This window comes from Carassius gibelio, chromosome B7 (assembly GCF_023724105.1).
Source record: "Carassius gibelio isolate Cgi1373 ecotype wild population from Czech Republic chromosome B7, carGib1.2-hapl.c, whole genome shotgun sequence".
In the NCBI taxonomy this organism is placed as follows: domain Eukaryota; kingdom Metazoa; phylum Chordata; class Actinopteri; order Cypriniformes; family Cyprinidae; genus Carassius; species Carassius gibelio.
In genome coordinates this window covers 9,743,240-9,759,348 of record NC_068402.1, presented here as the reverse complement: position 1 = coordinate 9,759,348, position 16,109 = coordinate 9,743,240, and the positions used below count along the sequence as shown (strand labels likewise).

The 16,109-nt window shown below is 33.9% G+C and overlaps 1 protein-coding gene across 2 annotated transcripts; it reads left to right on the top strand.

The window, feature by feature from the left end:
* Positions 1 to 104: 104 nt before the first annotated feature.
* Positions 105 to 13,983, top strand: LOC127962031 (ceramide synthase 2-like). 2 transcript variants are annotated; one of them, XM_052561435.1, is made up of 11 exons: positions 105 to 1,236; positions 4,382 to 4,562; positions 4,931 to 5,048; positions 5,736 to 5,854; positions 6,971 to 7,028; positions 7,856 to 7,906; positions 8,448 to 8,540; positions 8,798 to 8,926; positions 9,597 to 9,703; positions 9,815 to 9,968; positions 12,553 to 13,983. In XM_052561435.1, the coding sequence occupies exons 2-11, from the start codon at positions 4,390 to 4,392 to the stop codon at positions 12,682 to 12,684; spliced, it is 1,134 nt and encodes a 377-aa protein (XP_052417395.1). In that variant the 5' UTR covers positions 105 to 1,236; positions 4,382 to 4,389; the 3' UTR covers positions 12,685 to 13,983. The 2 variants fall into 2 exon arrangements, with proteins under 2 accessions (XP_052417395.1, XP_052417396.1); XM_052561436.1 differs by lacking the exon at positions 105 to 1,236 and having other exon boundaries at positions 2,988 to 4,562.
* The last annotated feature ends 2,126 nt before the right edge of the window (positions 13,984 to 16,109 follow it).

The following is a 16,109-nucleotide window of genomic DNA, read 5'->3' as shown; positions in this document are numbered from 1 at the left end:
AGATTAATATTAAATAAATATATGATGGATAAAATAAAACATAGAATGTGCAATTTATATATATATATATATATATATATATATATATATATATATATATATATATATATATATATATAATACACACACACACACAATATGAAATATGGAATGTTCAAAAAATAAAATAATATTGAAATGTAAACATAAAGCATTAAATGCATTTATATTCTCATAAAATGGAAATGGAGCCTTATTTACGCTTACTGTACTTTTTAACTTTATTTGTCATGTTAAAAAAGGACATGAAATATGCTCTAAAATGTGTCAGCTCTCATGATGAAATATACTTTTCAGTTTTATTTATTGTCCTTTTATTTTTTTTTCCTCTGAAATAATTCCATGCCTCATTTATTTTTATTTATCATTGTATCTTTATTATTGCAACATTCCATGACATTTTAAATAATATCATATTTTTCCAATAATTAATTTAATATTCGACTTGGGTCCCTGATTCAGTTTTTGCTCAAAAGGTAAAACCTTTTTTGTTTTTTTACCTCAACTAAAAAAAAGTTTATGTCTGTAGTAAATAAACTGCAGGTTTATTCCACTGACTTGGAAACGGTATTTGGCTCATTAGCATTTAAATGACATCACCAGCTAATGAGAGCAAGTTAATTTCCATCAATTTATATTTAAATATCCAGAATCAACAACCATTCCTGTCGCCAACCGTTTTTTAGAAGGATAGGCATCAGTATAGTAGACCACACAGCTGTTGCCCATTTTAATGTCATGATCAGGCTTGTTCCATAATTAGACTCTCTTCACATTAAATGTTACTGAAGAACATTTAATTAGTTCAACTAATCAAGAATCCCAAAGGACAAACCTCTTGATGTTCAGTGTAAAATCTGTGTCCTGAAGTAACACTAGTTGAGATCAACTGTTATAAATAACTAAAGGTGTGTGAGTACAGTCGGCCTGTGCTTTGTCTTATCAGGCTGAGTGAACCGCTGATCTCGCAGCTCTTATCAGTTGCACAATGCAAATGAGGCGAGTCCTCAGGGTGCAGTTTTTGCCTGTTCACCTCAGGAAGGTGAGGAGGAGGGGAGGAAACAAGGCAGGGTGTGACCGCAAAGTATTTCAAACAGAGAGTGTTCCCATGGGCCTCCAGCGCAGCCGTGCTGTCATGTTACACACTTTCCCACCGTCAGCACCATTCACCTGCTCAACCGCTGACAGGAAGCAGAGGTAAGCGTGCCGCTTTACTTGACCTTGGGTGAAATAATGCAATGCCAGCGACTGACTTGGCCAATGCAATCTGAGTTTTAAACAAAACGGATGGAGAAAATAAGAAAGTTTCTCTACTGATAAGCAGAGCTTGTGGAAACCTGCTCTTTTGAGTTTTAAGAAAGGACAGTTCTATTAATTCAATGTTTTAGTTATTTTTTTAAATAGTTTTTTGGGCATTTTGGGAAACTGTCAGTATTAAATTGATTCTTCTTGTTAGTATGTTTGCAATGTGACTTGATACTCATTTTGCAGTCATTGTCTTGAGTTTTAAACAAGGCAAATGTAAAAAAAAAAAGAAAGATGTTTGGAAAGTTTCAATAATAAAAAAAGTAGAGCTTGTGGAAACTTGTCTTTTTTGAGTTTTATGACTCAATGGTGCTATTGATTCCAGATTTATGTTTTTGTGGGCGTTTTTAATTAACTTCATTCATTCATTCATTGATTTGAGTTTTAAAGAGGACTTTTATGTTCGGAAAGTGACTAATGAAAAATAAAGCAAGTGGAAACTTTTATTTTTCTAACTTTTGGATTGTCAGACGGGAACGTATATTACTTCTACAGGTTGTTTTTTTTTTTATAGGAAACTATAAGTATATTAACGTCTCTTTGCTTTGGTCTGTTGGTTTTTCTGATCTCTTAAACGGTTTCTTCTTGTTCAGTATGTTTGCAATGTGAATAACCTGTAGTAGTCATTTGTGAACCAGACGAATGGAGAAAATGAGGAGGACTTTTTATGCTTGGAAAGTAAAGCATGTTGGAAACTTTGAGATTTTGTTTGAGCTTTTGCATTTTAAGACTGGAAGATGCTGTCAATTTCAGGTTTTCATGTTGGTTTTTAGGCATTTGAGAAGCTTCAGGGTTTGTTTTGTCTTATAATTAATTAGTAGATAAACATCTCTTTACTTTAAACTCTATTGGTTATTCTAATCTTATTAAATGTTTAGGCTTGCAATGGACTACACCAATTCTGCAATCATTGTATTGAGTTTTAAACAAAACAATGGAGAAAGAAAATAGGACTTTTATAAAATATATATATTTTTTTTAGCATTTTTAGAGGCTTCAGGGTTCATTTTTCATATCATCGTTCATAAGTAGATTAATGCTTCTTTGCTTTGATCTTATAAATTTCTTTCTTCTTGCTGTTCCTGAAACTCAATCAAAATTTAATTACATTTTTTAAAATTTTTTGATAGTGTGAAAATGTAAGATATAGATTGCTTCTCAAAGTAGAAGAACTAGAGTAGCCACTGCCAAACATCATGTTCTCTCTGAGTCTTTAAGCGTTGAAATGAGCGTGTTGTATTTGTTGAAATGTGTCTTAGAAATTGCGACTTGTGTTGTAGTGCTAAGGTGAACATTTTTTTTATGTGCTAATGTTAATCAGTTCTTGAATTGGAACTATTGCGTTCAGCTATCCTATAGTTTCTTGTTATCAGAAATGGTTAAGAAAGAAGATAGTGTGGAGGTAATGAGGTTGAAGGGATGGGTGATGATAATTCTGTGTGATCTGTACACGTGGAGGCTTGTTCTTGTTCAAACAGACTATGAGCTCTTTGTAATGTTCAGTTGACATGGTGTTCTGGTGGTTCTCATTATGTGTGTGTGTGTTTGAGTTGAATTTACTGCCCTTTCATATTGCTATATATTTACGTTTATATATATATATGTGTGTGTGTGTGTGTGTGTGTGTGTATATATAATTTTTTTTTTGACATTAATGTTAATTTTAAATTTATTACAAAATTAAGTTGTTGGGGCAAAGAGATGCATCACACTACAAATCCTTGTATAACCTACTTGATTTCCTTTCAATTGGCCAAGTTCTGTGATGTCATTTGTCAGGTACATATGCAGATATTTTACTGCACAGTTTAATATCTCAAAACCTGCTTTGCAGGATAGATTAATAGCCCAGTTTAGACCGTGTGAAACTTGAACTAAGATAACCCAGGATTACGTTATTTTTCAGTCTGTGACATACCTTCGCTTGTGGTAATCTGACTAATAGTTCCATCTATAGAGAATTTGTTTCCTTGTATATGAAAGCTTATATTTGGATGGTACTTAACTTGGGTGTGGAGTGCTGTTAATGTGTAATTAACTAAATGGATCTGAAATCAACACAATAACATGTAGATTCACACCAGCTCTACTTGTATTCCCAGATCAGGTGTGTGCAGGTGCACAAGCTTGTGGTTTTGCCCCAGGTCAGCATCGCCCCTATCAAACACTGTTTTTAGTTACAGCAGAGCTGTTTAGTCATCAACACTCAACACATTTTGTGAATCATTTGTTAAGGCTCAGAAACGGATCATATAGCACAGCTACAGAATTAACTATTTACCTTATTTTTTTTATTTTTTATATCATTAAAATAGTACTTTCATTGAAGATTTGTTGAAGGTTTAAATGCAGGAGAATCCTTTAAAACATTAATGAAAGTTTTGGTTTTCAAATCCACAGCGCTGAGTAAGTCTTTTGTTTTATTTCACAAATGCTGACTCATTTAATTCTGCATTTAAATGACTTACAAATTCTCTGTTTAGTGCATAAATGTTTATCATACTTTTGCAATGAAAATATTGTATTTTATATTATGAGATTACAATAATTATACTACTATTACCCTCTTTGTTTGTTAGTGAAGTTGTTTTGTAAATCCATAATAAATATTTATAAGTTCCCTATAAACTTTAATACTGTTTAATGATGTATGCTACAGTGAAATGTTTAGTACTGTACATAACGGTATGTATAGGTTATCTATTATCTATTATTAAAAAAGATTAAGAAGACAAACAGATGCATCAATATACAACATTTTCTAATTCTCAGGCCATCCAAGATGAAGGTAGATGAGTTTATTTCTTCATCAGAACTGATTTGGAGAAATGTATCATTGCATTACTTCCACAGCAATGTAAAGTGAATGGGTGCCGTCACAATGAGAGTCCAAACAAGCTGATACAAACATCACAATAATCCACACCACTCCAGTCCATCAGTTAATGAACTTGTTAAGCAGAAAGCTGCATGTTTGTAATGTTTTTATCAGTTGTTTAGGCTCTCATTCTGACGGCACTGTGCCTGTGTTCACCAGATCACGTCATGATTGGGACGTTTAGTGAGTGGCTGTGGTGGGACCGGCTGTGGCTGCCGGGGAACCTCACGTGGGACGATCTCAAAGACGAGGAAGGGCTCGTCTACGCCAGGGCATCCCACCTCTACATTACTGTGCCATTCGCTTTGGTCTTTCTTGTAGTCAGATACATGTTTGAAAGGTGAGTCAGTTGAGGAATTTCTGTGACTATGTTTCAAGAAATGGAAATTTCATCAATTAGGCCAGCGTGAGAATTTGTTAAAGATCTTTTTTTGCAATAAATGTGATCAGTGTTGGAGAACTTTTCAAGCTACAAAGCTTATTTAAAATAAAATTACCCTTTTGATATATTTATGACATTTTAAATAAACATTACTGGAGTATTTTTTCGGTAAGATCCTCACAAAACCGATATATGAAATAAAATTTTGCTTCACACGATGGAGGGTGTAAACATTCTTAAGGGATGATTTATACTTGGAACTCAATGTAGAGAATTGCATATAATCAAAAATGTTAACAATCTAAATCTACCATCTGTCTTTTTAGGTTGATAGCAACACCGCTCGCAGCTTTGCTTGGTGTTACAGAGAAAACCAGATACAAAGCGGAGCACAATTATGTTCTTGAACATTATTTCATTACAAAATCAAAACATCCAGGACAGGTAACATCTTTTACTCTCACTCAACAATATCACAGATCCACATCATATTCAAAGTCATCTTTGGCTTGGTCACCGTTTTAGACATTAAAGTTAAATTATGGTTAATGAAAGGTTCATATTTTGGTTTTAGGAGTCCCCAACAACAGGTTGACAAGCATTCAATGTCAAAAAACATGCATTTATTTTTACCTTACTTGCTCAATGTTGAACGATTAGTTCAAAGATTCATTTTTCCAAACCTCTTTTTTGTGTGATGCTAATCTGCTGTGATTGGTCCGATTGGTCTCATTTTAATGTAATTTTGCCGGTAAAACCTGATAAAGCATCACTTATATATATATATATATATATATATATATATATATATATATATATATATATATATATATATATATATATATATATATATATTTAGCCTAAATATATTTGTAGATAATGAATTTTATTACTTGAATATTTATTCAATTGTGTACCCCCTTTGTAAATTTGAGACACTTGAAAATGTTTCAGTAAATCTGGCAAATCTAGGAATTTATTTATTGATTTATTTTGGTAACATTTGGTAAAATAAAACCAGAATTATAAAGCATAAACTGTTATACTAAAATCAAAGTGCTTCTTTTCTAACAAAAGATCATCTACAATATATCTCAACCTACTCTCCTGCTCTCTTTCATCTCTTATCAGGCAGATATTGATGGCCTGTGCAAAAAATGCAGCTGGTCCAGTAGACAAGTGGAGCGCTGGTTCAGAAGGAGACGAAACCAGGACCGACCTGGGGTTCTGAAAAAATTCAGAGAGGCCAGGTATGAAATATGCATGTAATATGACTTATTACAAGTCTGTCTAGAATTCTGATTGCTCAAATACTGCATTCTGTAGTCAGATATTATCAAATAATGATGATAGTGTTCTGTTAACTCGGCACAAACAGCATAGCTTTAGCGATGGCAAGCTCATGGAGCTCTAGTCACATATCCTTTATTTAGGGTTCAGTTGAAGAGTGGATTAATTAGTACTCAGATTTGTCAACACCAACTATCATTTTATCGTTTGTATCTTGTTTGCAATGTCTTTATTTGACTCTTTTGTTTTTAAGAGACTACTGCATGATTTGGTAAAATTTTCTAGTATGTATTTTTAATTCAGTTTTCTTTTAGGGTGATTTGTAACATCTTGTCCAGGGACTACGGATGAAAAATAGCCTTTGGCTAATTCTGGTACATTTACAGGAATGCTTTATTAATGTAGAATCTCGCTGTCAACTTACTAACTAAATAATAATAATAATAATAAAAATGGGTTTGGTTCTTAGGGAATGCATAAGTTTGTAAAATGTAAATGGTGGATGCAACGTTTTTTAATTAAATTGTCCAGTGCTAAATGCATAAACATTAGAAAGCAAAACAAACACATAAGCAAATCATTCATTTTATTTTATAATATTTATTATTTATATATTACATGTTATTTTATTTGTATTTTGTGTTTATTTTATGAAGCTGTAAAACACATTCCTTTGAATGCATTAACCACTACCATTAACCAACAGTGAAGCAAAAACATGTCTACACCGTTTATTGACCTTTGTTAATATTAGTTAATAGCAATGTTCATATTATTTCACAGTGCATTAACTACAGTTTATGATCTTACTAATGCAGTAGTAAATGTTAAGATTGACATTTAACCAAGATTATTCAGTTCTGCATAAATATTGTTCACTTTTTCATGTAATTAACAAATGTTTCATGTTTGCTATAAAACACTGTTATACATACTCACAACGCACTGCAGCAGTCATAATACCCAAGTGGTTTCTAACTTGTTGCTGTCTGCTTGTGCTGTGAAGACTAGTGTTGACTAGTTGTTTTGATCTGAATGTAATCCCTGATCACATCTCTGTTGGATTGTCTCTGTAGCTGGCGAATGGTGTTTTATCTGGCAGCGTTCATTGGTGGAATCATAGCCCTGTATGATGTGAGTTTATCCTCTTCTTTAACATATCCTTCTGCATGGCTGAAGTAAGACATATTTGAAAACGATGCCTGTTTTCCTGTTCTGATGATTGACATGATTTTGGCCACTGAAGCTGGTCTGTGATCGAAATCTGATGTATTTGTAACCTCTGACAGATGAGCACTGTGTGAAATACAGAGTGTTCTCAGTCTTTATGACTCTATTATCCATAATATCTGAAGGCCCCCTCGACCTAGTTTTAAAATGTACTCATTGTTTCTGTAAATCTAAAAAAAGTTATTTCAATTTTAATAATTAAAATAATTAAATGTCATAACTAAGCTCTTAAAACACTCTTAATTATCTCTTTAAGCTATGAATTTACATGACTTTTCCAGCCAATTTGATTTAAAGATAAGGGTATAAAACATATTTGTTCTTTCTATTTTTGTGTGTGTGTTTGACTTTGGACTTTTCCAGGTCTAAAAAAAATCACACTTTTAAAATGAGGTCTCCTCGGATATCCATTTTCAAAGACCGTAGGAACCCCGGTTCTTGTATATAAAAAATATAATATTTTTTATTTTAATTTAAGTTATCTTGAGGCCCCCTTGGAAATCTGCAGAGGCCCCTTTTTTGAGAACCACTGCATTATGGGATTTCCACAAGTGTTTAGAAGTCTTCGTGTTTGGATTGTGCCTGTGATGCCTTAAAACGACGCCGAAGTAGGCAGCATAGTAGGTTTTAGAACACAGCCACCTTGCAGATCCAAAAACTGTCATAAATAAGTAAAAAGCCAATGTTCTGTGTTCCATAAAGTTGAATATTGATTTGTCTGTTTATGACAGAAACCCTGGTTTTATAATTTGCGGGAGGTGTGGAATGGCTATCCCAGACAGGTATGTTCCAGTCTTCAGATCTTTCATTTGCTTGTATTTGTTCCAAGGGATATTTTATCGTTCCTATCATTTGCACTAATAAGAGCAGGCGAGATATTGTTCACTTTGACCCGGCGCCGATAAAGGGTTCACGCAACACTCAAATTTATGGCACGGCTAATAAATAAGGCCAATAATAAGGCTCACGCTATAGTTCCAAATCAAACATGGCCATATTTAGAAGAAAGATGTCTTTTTTTGGCCCAGCTGAAGGTTTATTTTGGAACCGTTCACACTCGTTATGTGCGTTCCAGGTTGCAATCAAAAGAACAGTGATGTCATTCAGATTGGCAGTCAAAACCTAAAATAATCACTCCAAAAAAAAGAGCCGTCTTCAAACTCCTGCCGCGTCAAAGAACAATGAATTGCATCAAATTCACATTGGGTTATAGCTCGGATCAATCAGAGTCTTTTACTTTTTCCATCATAAAAATGTAACGTGGTCATCTCTTGTTAATGTGCATGTCTCTGAGATCTTATTGCTGTGTTTTTGCTCCTGCAGTCCATGCTGGAGTCTCAGTACTGGTATTATATTTTGGAGATGGGCTTCTATTTGTCGCTAGTGTTCAGAATAACCTTCGACATCAAACGAAAGGTAAGGATCATGTGACATCACACCATCTTTTAACTACATGAAATCTTTTAAATTATATTTCAAACCGTTTCGTCTGAGCTTAACCATTTATCACAAGACCTGAAATAAACATCTGCTCATTATTTACACAATGAAAGCTATCGTTATCGATCATTTAAAACCAGATTTTTTAGTTTTTATCTCATCTACATTTTCTCTGTCACTGAGAATGAATGTGAAGACTTTCCGTGAATGTTTCTGGTATATATTTATTTCAGGACTTTAAAGAGCAGATCATCCATCATTGGGCCACACTGACACTGTTGGCTTTCTCCTGGTGCGGGAACTACATCCGGGTCGGGACCCTAGTCATGCTCATTCACGATTCCTCAGACATTCTTTTAGAGGTTAATTATACATTAAATATTTTATTTGTTACATTAAATATCATTCTTTATTATGTTTTTAACCATTTACACTTTTAAAAATAAAGGGGCTTCTAATGCTCCATCACATCAGTGCCACAGAAGAACCATTTTTGGTTCCACAAAAAAACTATTCAGTCTAAGGGTCTTTAAAGAACCATCTCTTTCTTACCTTTTTATATTTTGAAGAACCTTCTTTCGCCACAAAGAACCCTTTGTGAAATGTCAAAAACAGTGATGTCTCACCTTGCTCTCAGGCAAAATACAACTTTAGTATAAACATATGCTCTAGATGGAGAAATTATGAGAATGAGCTGCTGGTTATTTAAAAAGAGACAAATCTTCCAATATGTCACTCAAAAGAATTCAGTTTTCATTCAAAAATTTGGTTGAAATTATTTTATACTAGTTTTTGTTTGTTTTAAATATGGCTATATATTTATATTATTTCAATAGTATAAACATTTTAGGTTTAGTTTTAGTTATCGTAGTACATAGTTAAACTAAATCAAATGAGCTAAGATACAAAAAAAAAAGTTTATTTTATTTCTAATAATAAAAGATTATATATTTTTAGTTAACTGTAAAAACCCTGGTTGACACTGTATGAACTCCACCTGTTTTTTATTTTTTTTGTGTTATTTCTCCTCAGTCTGCTAAGATCTTCAACTACGCCAAATGGGAAAGCACATGCAATGGCATCTTTGTGGTATTTGCCGCTGTCTTCATAGTCACACGACTCATAATCTTTCCATTCTGGTGAGAATAATGTGTGTGACTATTATTTCCAAGCTCTGATAAAGAGTTTTACATAACGTGCATGCATTATTTGTTTAAAAACTGTGTCGGTCTCATGCATATTTATTCCAGGATCATTCACTGCACGTGGGTTTATCCTCCTGACTATTACCCGCCATTCTTTGGATATTACTTTTTTAACTTCATGCTTGTCATCCTGTTGATGCTGCACATATTCTGGGCATATCTTATTCTACGCATGGTGAAGATGTTCCTTTTTGGAAGTGTAAGTTCTTCTTTTATATTTGGGAATTACTTCATTTTTCTTTTTCAAATTGTCTTGTTCGAATGGTCTCACGTTACATTGGGTTAGCAAATAATTTTGGGTAGATTTCTCACTGTACATTTGTAAACCCTGGGTTAACTTTCTTTTTGCATATTTATGTTTAATAACATCGATTGGAGAAATAGGTGACTTGTGTTTTTGTTTGCCCGTTCATTTGCACATTTGAATGTGCAAATCTCATGAATATTTAATGAAGAAAGCAGTGAAGCAGTTGATGATCTCTTGTCTGTTTCTAAACTACTCACTGTAACATTCTCTATAATTGTATTTTTTTGGCAACACAGATCGTTGGAGTAGATCTTCATAACTGAGGGTTAAAAGCATTGCTAACAACTTATCAAATTATAAGTGTGAAACACTGCTTTACCCGAGGTTAAAAAGACATTAACCCAGGGTTATGCAATGTGTGAAAGGCCCTGAATACATTATGCAATCATTTATAAGATGGTTGCATTCGTAGTGAATCTGAATGACTCAAAAATAAGTGTAATGAAGTGCATTTATTCAGCCCGTAGGTCATATGTTACTAACAAATACCATTAATGCTGTTACCTTACCACCTCGGGCTAGTAATCAATCATATAAACAGACACAACCCACATTGTATGCTTTTAACAAGTCATAAAACTCTGGCAGTTGTGCAGTCGGAAAGTCCTGGATGAACTGAACTATTTCATTTTATGAATTTCTGACTAAAGCTGTTTTAAAGAAGCATAGTCTATTTGTTTACACTGTCTTGTGAGCCAGAAGAGTTTCAGTTATGGCACAGTTTTCATTTATTGTCACCCTTATATGCCCTACTTTTATTGGTCTAGTTAACCATCCCGTAATGCTGGTTATGCCAGTGTGGGTTGGTTGGTAAAGCACATGAACACATTTGTATTTAGGCTATAAATGCCTTGTATCTTGAACAAAAACTCATTTGCTTAAAAATAATATGATATAATATAAAGCTTAATCACCTTACAAATGGTTATCTAAAGCAAAAACAATTCATTTGAAACAATAAATGAGTTCTTGAGTCACATTTTCTTATTTCAGGAAGAAATTCCTGCATTCTGGTGTCATGAAATTTCATGGCTTTGACATGAAACATTAATGCAGTGATTCCTGAATCACAATTCAAGTGCATCATTAGGAAAATATATAGAATATATTTATTTTGATTAACAATTGTTATTGCTCAGTTAAAAGATATTTCAAAATATATACCTATATATATATATATATATATATATATATATATATATATATATATATATATATATATATATATATATATATATATATATATATATAAAATATATTTGAGATTCTTTCTTGAATAGAAAGTTCAGAGGAAGCATTCATATGAAATATGATTCTTTTTAAACATTATAAATATGTTTACTGTCACTTTCGATCAATTTAATACATACTTGTTGTATAAAAGTGTTAATGTTTTTGGTATGTGACAAATAGTGTTGTTATGGTTCAGATCAGAGCTCCCTATGGCAACAGCAGCAGACTCCTGTAGGAAACACTGGCTTGATTCATACAAAACACACTCAAACAAAGATGCATATAATATCAGTTATAGACAAAGCCACCCTGCGTGAATTATACTCTAAACTGAAACGACATCACAAGCTTGTAGCGGTGACCGAGTGATCCAGGTCTGTGCCGTTGTTCTGTTATTTCCAATTACACTGGCATTCTGATTAAAATAAGCCCTGCCAGCCTGTAGTTAGTGCTCTATTGTTTTCACTCCAGCTCGGTCTATTGAAATAGGTGAGTCATAATTTGAGAGTGATTGCACTGGCAGCGTACATGATCTCTCACAAATGCGCAGCGGATGAGGGATGCCAGATTCAATCGCTTCCCTGCTCCACGTACCTGCAGCCTGTTGCTCAAAGGGACCTAATTAGTCGTGATTTAGTGCACATCAGACTGTTCGGATTCATTTGCTATGCTATGATGGATTGTGTATCTGCGTGTCTGGTTTCTACAAATGGCTCGTTAGGTTAATGTTTCAAGGCCGGCCATATTTTCAGATGTCTTCGATTTTGGCTTTCTGAAGTACATCAGGTTCAAAGATTGGCGTGTTTATTGTTTGATTATTAAATGTTGTCTAAGCTAAGGGCCAGTAAACCTGCTGCTTGTATATGGATCATACTTTGGATTAGTGATATTAAACAAACTTGCTTTTGAAAACCACTCATCCATTTAGCAACCACACAGAAGCATAGTTTTGCATGGATAAACACCACTCAAATTCTTTCTTGAATTGTTTTAGCTGTTGTGCTGAATATGAATGGTTATTATTTTTTAACTCTGCCCTTTTATGAACTTAAATCGTCTGCTTGAATATTCACATCTGTAAGCAACTAATTTGGCGCATGTTTTAGGCTTCTCCAAAGGGATGATTTGCTTGGGTAAACACAATTTTTCATTCTCAGGTTTGTTTTAAAAATAAAAGAGCCTGTTTTAGCTATTGTGTTGTCTAAATACATTTTGAACTCTCTTTCCTAATTTTTTTTGATAGTTAACTAAAGATGAGAGAAGTGACAATGAGGAAGAGGACGGGGACGGGGAAACCAGTGTAACTGAGGACAATGACGGACATGGGAAAGTGACCAATGGCTGTGGAGGAGGAGGCGGGGCTAATCATCACTGACACCTCTTCTCTCAAACTGTAAAGGACTTTGAATCGCCCTCAGGGATGTGAGAAGCCAAAAACATATATTTGATTTATTGTCAGGCGGAGAATGTGCCAGAAACCTGTCAAAACAAATTGCATCTTTTAATAATGCTGAAAAAAAAAACCCTCGTTTTATTTCCCCACTCGGCTTCACTGGAGACGACTTGCTGTGTGTCTTGGCTGCATCAAAACCTTTCCCCCCCTTTCAACTAAAACTTTTTTTCGTTATGGCACAAGATCACATGGGTAATTATGAAGGAACACAGTGCAGAGAAAAAGAAACTCCTCGTAAGTTTTAATAGACTCCTCATTGTTTTTGAAGCTCAAAGATCACGTCACACTGGCTGCTCTCGCTGTCTGGCATCACCCATCGAGGCTTCATCCGCCATGCTGTTGAGATTTACATCAACCTCTGCTGTCCAGCTTAGCCTCTAGTGAGAACTAATAAGATGAGATTTCAAGTTTGTTTCATGCAAGAAATTTTGAAGCAGAACATCAACTTTTATATCACTTTAACCTCTCGCAGGCATCGTTTTCTTTTCTTTTTATGCCGTCTCTACACTGAACTTTGTTTCTTGAAAGAGTTCACACTGCATTTTCAGAAACTTTTGATGGCTGGAAGTCACTGAGTCTCTGTACTGCTGGTTTCTAGTATGCATTTCTATGCTTTCTTGGCATCTGCACCCAAAGAATGTTATTTCAAATCACCAGCTGTCATTGAAAATGAAGGACTTCCGGTCTATAGTCAGTGTTATTGTATCACATCCATGCATCTTGGCCTCAATTCAAATTGAATACAAGAATAGATATTTATTTTTTTTCAGCTGATGTTCAGAATAGTGCACAACCCTTTTTCAGCTGTTGCTCTATTAAGACAGAAGTTGAAGTAGAATGGTTTTGATACATCGCTCACATCCAGTGTAGACATGGTTTTATAGGATATTACAGTATGGATGTGACTTAAAACTACCTAAGTATATCTCAAGAACGGTGTTAAATAAGAGATTCTTTTGAATATGTCTTTAATATGTTTTAGGCTATTTAATTAGTATGAAATGAAATGTGTATGAGAGAATGATGAATGGATGAAAGCCAGGCCTTTGCAAATACATTTTTTATGACAAGTAATTTTTTTCTTGTCTGGGGTTATGCACAGACCCAGAGATCATCAGAGATAATTTTGAGAATGTTGTATGCACTGAAAATGTAAAGGAATTATTATTTTTTTTTAATGTTTCATTCTAATTTTATTGTAATAAAGATTTATATCCAATATTTCAGTATGCCAGTTTTCTAATGCTCTTCAGATCTTTAGTTAATGTTCATCTAAATAGTTAGGAATGTCATTTATTGTCATGTTTTACATGTTTCTACAGACTCCCAGGTTGAAAACTCAGAATCTGCGCAAATAGGTACTATCAACATATTACAATATTCTAGAGGTTTTTATTTTTCATCACATGTGATAATTGTTTGTGTGGATGTAATTTGCAAGTTGCTGTTGAATATTCAGTTCAGTGAAACTGTACTGAATATTGATATTGATATCAATTGGTATTCATAAAAGCAGCTCAAAAAGCAGTTGTTTACATCTTTCCACTTCTGTTCTAAACCTCATTAAACCTCATTTATAAGTTTTAAGCAACATGGCGGTGAGTAAACAACAACAGAAATGCGTATTTAATTTGTGGGTGAACAGTCTCTGTAAAATCAGTTTGTGTAAATGGCACTCAAGCATCTTAATGTCATAATGAAACAACAGACTGGCTCTTTAAACTCACTGGCACTGAGCAAGAGTTTTGTACTTCCTCTGTTGACTACTAGGGGGAGCAGTTGACCACACTCCTGTCTTGTGTAGGAAGCACAGAACTTGTTCTGCTCTACAGTGTCAAATCAAAATGAAACCTTCTAAATGGGCATCATTTTTGGTGTCACATTACGTTTTATGCTTGCTTTCATTATGGTGCTTCCAGTGTGGATCCAGGCCTCCTGGTGTTTTCATGCATTTAATATTTTATCGTGCTTTTACTGATGACCACCAGAACAAAGCCTCACCTCCTAAACACGATTAGGCTACCATTAGTGGTCTTTGCTGAAGTATACGCATCACCAATACTGTAGCTCATCCTCAGCTGTGTATCGACATAAATCTAATATTTTTGAGGCATGCAATTAACTTTCTAAACAATTATTTTTTCATGTTTTTTGAAAGGTAAAATTCGCACGCTTAAACTGAAAGAAGGACCGTGATATCAGAGACACCTGATGGTGGTCTCTTAAGACTTCTGCCCAGTTGTGGCTCATCTGAAAGGACAGATGGGGTAGGCCCAAACATAGATCTATAGAAACTGAATTAATAACTTTTTTTCATAAACAACAATTTTATATGATAAAGTGAGCAGGATATATTAAAATTTAAGGTATGGCTTCGGCAGGCATGTATTATAATCCTAAACAGGACAGACATAGCCTGATCCTTCCTGAGCTCTACAGCGCCCCTCGTTTTTCCATTGTAAACCTGTGGTGAGAAATGGAACTGCAGCGAGCTCTGATTTAGAACCATGGTTCAGATTTGAGACTCTCGCTTGTTTTCACTGTACGTTACGTAAACCTCGCTCTAGATCAAGACAATATCAGTCAGTTTAAACTGTGTTTATATTAGTCCGCATCAGGTCAGCAACTATAGTTTGCATGTCACGTCTTCCTATGTATAAAAGTGTATCAAATTAATAAAGAATAAATGGGTCATTCTACAGAAACGTCCACTTTTGGTATTTGGTATTTTTCTAAAATTTAAACTTAGGCCACATTATTAGATTACCTTTTGACTTTATGCATTAATGTAAATGACAGCTTAAATATTTTTCTGTTTAGCTTTTTTGTGCAATTATTTCAAGACCACGTGAACCATTTTTTTGTCACTGGTGTTACCTTTATCAATATAAAATAAAGATTTTTTCTTGATATTTTTTTCAGCACATGTAGTCAGAGTTACAGAAAAATAATGAAAATGCAAGAAATAAGGAGATTATGTTTTATTTATTTCATTCGAAAGGAATAAACACCAGTGACACAATGAATCACAAGTGACCTGATATACTGATCTTCACTGGTGTTACCCATAAGGAAGGTAACACCAGTGACAATTTTCATGAAAAAAGCATTTTACAAAATGTCTGCTGTAAGGTATCAAACCATATGCTGTCAATCATTGCATACGCACTAAATTAAGTAGTTTAATCCATTTTTATTATAGTTTTTTTTTTTTTTTTTTTTTTTTTTTTTACAATTCCCTAAGAATAAATAGGTCATAACAGTGACGTCAACTAAAAGCTTCATATGAAATCGTGAGTTAAATGAGAAAATTTATTATAATTGAAAAGAAGTCAAGTGATGTCATC

Coding starts and splice junctions, on each gene's coding strand:
- LOC127962031 (XM_052561435.1), top strand. CDS start 4,390: ATGATTGGGACGTTTAGTGAGTGGCTGTGGTGGGACCGGCTGTGGCTG. Junction 7,907..8,447: donor GGAATGGCTATCCCAGACAG/GTATGTTCCAGT, acceptor TTGCTCCTGCAG/TCCATGCTGGAGTCTCAGTA. Junction 9,969..12,552: donor AGATGTTCCTTTTTGGAAGT/GTAAGTTCTTCT, acceptor TTTTTTTGATAG/TTAACTAAAGATGAGAGAAG.